Source organism: Contarinia nasturtii, unplaced genomic scaffold, assembly GCF_009176525.2.
Source record: "Contarinia nasturtii isolate CC-2019 unplaced genomic scaffold, AAFC_CNas_1.1 Cnas_scaffold_129, whole genome shotgun sequence".
Taxonomy (NCBI): Eukaryota; Metazoa; Arthropoda; class Insecta; order Diptera; family Cecidomyiidae; genus Contarinia; species Contarinia nasturtii.
In genome coordinates this window covers 9,909,696-9,915,375 of record NW_022197486.1, presented here as the reverse complement: position 1 = coordinate 9,915,375, position 5,680 = coordinate 9,909,696, and the positions used below count along the sequence as shown (strand labels likewise).

General features: G+C 33.1%; 1 protein-coding gene across 1 annotated transcript; it reads left to right on the top strand.

Annotated features, from left to right (window-relative positions):
- The first annotated feature begins 6 nt into the window (after nt 1–6).
- On the top strand, nt 7–1,194 carry LOC116347965 (pheromone-binding protein-related protein 6-like). The gene is made up of 5 exons (XM_031778792.1): nt 7–99; nt 206–281; nt 357–441; nt 498–684; nt 998–1,194. The coding sequence occupies exons 1-5, from the start codon at nt 10–12 to the stop codon at nt 1,013–1,015; spliced, it is 456 nt and encodes a 151-aa protein (XP_031634652.1). The 5' UTR covers nt 7–9; the 3' UTR covers nt 1,016–1,194.
- The last annotated feature ends 4,486 nt before the right edge of the window (nt 1,195–5,680 follow it).

Here is a 5,680-nt window from a genome sequence, read left to right as displayed (position 1 = left end):
TTTTTCAAAATGAAATTTATTGCATTTTCGCTATTTGTGTTTGTAACACTGTTACAGTTGGGTCAGCTAAATGCCCGTGAAGTGCTCCGTAACGGCCAAGTAAATATTATTACCACTCGAAATATTGTTATTGATTTGAACATTTTCTGGGACATCAAGACGAAAAATAAAAAAACTTGTTTTTTTTTTTTTAATTTTCATTTAGTGGCCTCCACCAGAGCTTCTGAAGCATGTTGCACCAATTCGAACGAAATGCCAAGCTCAAATTGGTATCAGTGATGGTAAGAACTGTAGTTCATGTCACGATTTCTCTTGAAACACAAATATTTATAATAAATTCAAATGTGCATTTTTAGAGGCTATCAAAGAATATGATGTCGGCGATAGTCTAGAAGCCAAACAATCAGTTAAATGTTATATGGCGTGTTTATTCCGGGAATTGTAAGTAATGTATGTCTTTTGAAATAAGAAATATTAATTTTGAGTTTTTCTTTCAGCAATGCGATTGCTCCGAATGGCGATGTGAATATAAAAGCACTCGATCCGTTCTTTGCTGGACTGAATGACGAACTCAAAACGTCTGTTTATAAAGTAATTGCCGCTTGCCCGGAGAATATTCCTGGAGAAGACGATTGCGAAAGAATCTATCTTTATAGTAGTTGTTTGAAGAGAACGGGCCCAAAGGTACTTCTTTTTTTTGCTAAAAACAACCAAACGTATCAACTTTTGATGAAAACAAAACCGAGTTTCACTCATCAGCGCTACTGTTGTCCGAAAATTCAGAAAAGTTGATTGTTTAATTTTTTTTAACTATACTCAACAAAAATCAATGAGTAAAACTTTTACTATCACAACGAATCTTTGATTATCACTTGCATTCGACGCACACTAAGCTACCTGAATTGATGGCCAGCATCGGCGTTGATGTGATTCAAAGTTTAAAATGGTGTAAGCCTATTTTTGAGAATGTAAAATAAGTTATCATTATCTCTTACAGTTTTACTTTTTGCCTTGATTCGAGTTGCTCTCAATCTCTGAATGCAGTCATTTCTCCCTGGCTGTGACTTGAAATCGGAATAGGAGACATAAAACAAAGATGATGATGATTTTATTTCATGATTGCAACAAATCTAAAAAAAACTTTTTTTACTAATAACTTGCGGATAACTTTTAATAAATTGTATGATTGGCGCCAAATAATTTTTTTTATTTAAAAACGTGTTTAGATATATTTTATCTATATGATTTATTGTAGTGTGAGAAAAGTCATTCCGGAGCCGTTTGAAGGGGCACAAAGTGAAGCCAATCGCATTAATATTTATGTGACATCACTGTCTCACCTAGAAATATCTGATAATCGAGTTGAATAATACTGACTAAATGCAAATAAAAACAGCATTTTGTATACTTTGTTGTTGAATAGGTAAAAGAAACTCACGATTACACCGGTGTGCTCGAATACACCGATGTGCGGATTCTGGACCTTGTCCGTGCATAATTGTGTGTTACAAATGTGAGTTTTGATTGAAAGAGTTAAGCAAAAATGGTCGGCGACACATATTATTATTATAAAGAACTGACCACTATGCATTACCTTGAGTACCATCAATTATTCGCTGGTTGTCTTCAAGCAATTATACATTGAGCATACTATTGAGTGAGTGCACTTAACTAATCATAAAATTGGCTACAAGTTTTTTTTTCCTTTGGAAATGTGGCAGTGCAAAAGAAATCGCCTCAAATATCTTAATCATTTTCTTATTTGGCTTAATTCGACACACAATTTTTCCCATACAGTATGTGCATATAAACTCGACCAGCGATACGCTTTGTGTGTGTGTGTGTGTTTTCGAATTTTATATTTCGCTCATTTTCACCGAAAGTATTTGCATTTGGACTGGTTTTCAAATTCAAATACTGAAGTATTTTCGACTTGAAAAAATGTAGCAACCAATGATGTCTCGTACGAGAGAATTGAATTGTTCTCAATAATTCAAGCATGCAGCACGTTCTTCACTTTTGCTAACACAATATGAAAGTATAATCAAGAGGACAAGACCTCTAGAAATAATGAAATGTGAATTCATCGTTGTTTTTTTTTTTTAATTTTCTATTTTGAATGAAAAATGTTTGCGATTATTCAGAATGTCGTTTGGATGGAGTACAGCAAAATCTTGCATATAAGATAGGAATACTGAATTTTATCTATTCTGATTTCCGTGCAAGTCGCGACTTAAGTGATGGAGTCAGTTAAATATTTCACAGCAATGTAAAAGATATTTCTTTCCTTATTCGTAGCTCGTAACTCTATCTATGCGTGTTTTTTTTTTTTTTTTTTTAATAAAAAAATCAACACGGAAAACTATAAATTAATATGTCTTGTGATATGTGGCATGTGGAAACTGACATACTTGTTTATCACGTTAGCTACAAGAGACAGAGCGAGATATGTGTGTGCACTTCTTCTCCATGGATGAATGAAATTGTTGCAAAAAAAAAACCTATGACATGTATACATGGATGATGTTTTCAATCGATCATTTTGGCTACTCTATTATGTATGAAGGGTGCATATTGTATTGGCGTCACTTCTTTTAAACCCCATCAATTTTGTATAAGTTAATCCATTTTGTTTTACTTTGATTGCATCAAATGATGAAGATGAATAGGCAATGCGTCAAATTCAATAAAATTGAATTGGCAATTGATTTCAAGCGCCATTGAAATTGAGCACTCTCAATGCTCCCTCTCTTCGAGCACGTCCAATTCTTCCGTTGTGTGAATGAAAAAAATAAAGCTTAAATAAACGACGACCATATTTGATTTTGAAAAATGAAATTGCAGCATCCGGGTTGAATCAATGAACCTGAAATATGGATAAGTTTTCTAAGCACATCATGATCATAAGATGTTTCAAGTGAATTTTAGAAAACTTACCAATTTCCAAAACAACTTCCGCAAAATAATTCAAAATTCACTCAAATGCAAATATAAGTTTTATAGCATCGGCGAGTATAGATGCTTGATTATATTTCTATCGAGTTTGTTACATATGATAACCATGATGATGATGATGCTTGTGACATGCAAAGTATCAAACTTGATTTTGGATCGCATGGATTAAATAGATTGCCTCAATTTCTCATGCCATTCGCAGCATCCATTTGAAGTGCGTGCGAGTCTCGTATGAAGTGTGTTGCCATGAAATTTTTATGATTGAATATGAAACAAGTAAACCGTCAAAACTATTGAGATACATATAAATGAATACACGACTAAATAAATAACGTTGGAAATGCAATGAAGTAAAATTGAAGGTAAGGCCGAATAAGGATGAAAGAGGATGTACGAAAATGAGAAAATTTATTACGTTGATACTTTTTTTCTCTCTCTACCAACGAACGATACATGTAAAATGTCCAAATACATGTAATGTTGAATGTTTCATCAAAAATAAATAAAATCCAGAGTCCACATATTTCAAATATCAGAGTTGAAGGAAAGTGTCGTGCATTTTATGTGTAACTTTTTTATTTGAGATTTTGTCTTCTCGTTTTTTTTTTTTCTTTTTTAGTTGTTGCGACACATGTTAGACCGACGAGAAGACACGAATGCAGACAACATTTTGTGCATCAATGTTGGCGAAATGCCATAAAAACGCAACAAATAAAAGCAAAGGAATTACATTTTGATTGGATGTGATCTGCAGCAAAACGTGTTCGGCTATAAAAATTCGAGCAATGTCATTATCACCACCATTTTAATTTATCCAGGCAGGCTTGATTACATTCTATCAATCTTGATAGACATTGCCCTTTTTGTACATATGTCGTGTACCGCTAATTTTACATTGCTTTACATACATAAAAACGATGTCATAAAATCAACACCCACAATAAACGATAACAAAAGAAAACACATTGACTTAGCCCCCATCAAATAAAATAACATTATAGTTTCTTGTTGTTTGAACTCAATCGCTGATTACACTGGCTACTGAGTAACTACAGTAGAAACTACATTATCTGATTTTGAAGTACATCTGTAGGCATAATCAGTAATAAGAAATTCAATAGATTGAAACATAAACAATATGCTAATTATTGAAATTTGTTTGATTGAGTGCAAACAATAATTAACGTTCATTAGCAACAAATATAGATTGATAATGATGTGCTAATAGTGTTGATTTATAAAACATGCCTGTGTATATTTAACCGCATTATTTTTGTTCGATATGAAGTAAGGCCAAAAAATTGAGCTTTTCGTCTTTTCATTTCGTATTTTTCGTCATCGACGAATAACAACAACAAAAATTACATGAATAACAATGTAATTATCAGTCCCTTTACAATTACTCCACACACAATTTGAGACGTTGTTTGATTTGGTATGTCGGTTTTTTCCCCTCATATTCCAAGAAAAGAAAAACAAATACCATTATTCTCTGAAATTGTTCTGCTTCATCAAAATAATCATTGATTTGAACGAAGGAATCCATTGAGCTTGAGTATTTCATGCGTTCCGTGAACTTTTGGCCGAGAAACCAATTTCTGGCAATTTTTAATGGCAACTGGTATGGGCGTAGGCAGCCTCATGGTAATCTAACAAAATTACTGTTGGAACACTCACGTTTTTCGTGTATGTGGGTCATATTATGCACAGAGAGATTGAAAATCTGACTATGAATCAAGAGATCCAAGTTTGTATCACAGACTTTCATATTTAATAAGATTGAATTACGACACGATTTTTCTTTAAGATGGAAGCGCAAGAGAAATGTAGCATGTCAAGAAATGTATCGATATGCCCACGATGCACACACATACAACAGAAACTTCATATGTAAATCATTTTTTTTTCGGGCGCATCTGCCGAAAGCACGGTAGTAAAACATTTCAAATGAAAAGCAAATATCATTCAGCTTGTAACTTAATATATAAATACATGTTCGCCCATTTTTCCCAGTCAAATACAAAATAAAATTAGACGTTATAGTTTATTATTAAGAGTGTGTCCAATGCTTCGATGTTGACTATGATAGCACATGCAAAGCAGCTATACGAACAAATTGAAATTTTAATTGGAACTCATTAACATAGAAGTACATGTAAAAATAATTGCTGAGCTTGACTTAAATCCAGCAATTCATTAAAAATACACACACCGTGGTTTGATGTTAAATTCGTCAACATTCATGCATGCTCTTTATTAAAATCAAATAGATTTAGACGATGGCAGCATTGAAACTTTTGGAAAACTGATTATGTCATGAATGATTTCACCCTGATTTGTATTGTGTGCAAAATTGTTCTTTTCATTCATTCATTTTGTTTGTATCATAGGACAAGTATAGTTGTCAGACATTGAATGGCGCTGTATCTATCCTATAAACATCGAACTAATGAAAATGTGTGGTGGTTCATGTCTTATTTAATATACAATAGTGGAAATTTATCCAATGCACAAACCATTTCTTCTAGTTCCTCTTACATTAGTGTAGGGGGATTCTTCTAAAGTTCAGAGAATGGCGTTTGCATATAAATACATGTAAAAGACACTTTTAGGCTCGTCCTATGGTTTGTATAAAAGATGAGGTGTGCAAAACTTTGCTCACTATTTATTACGAATGGCACTTTTTCTTTAACTGAATTACGGAATAAGGTACGCATCTGTGTAC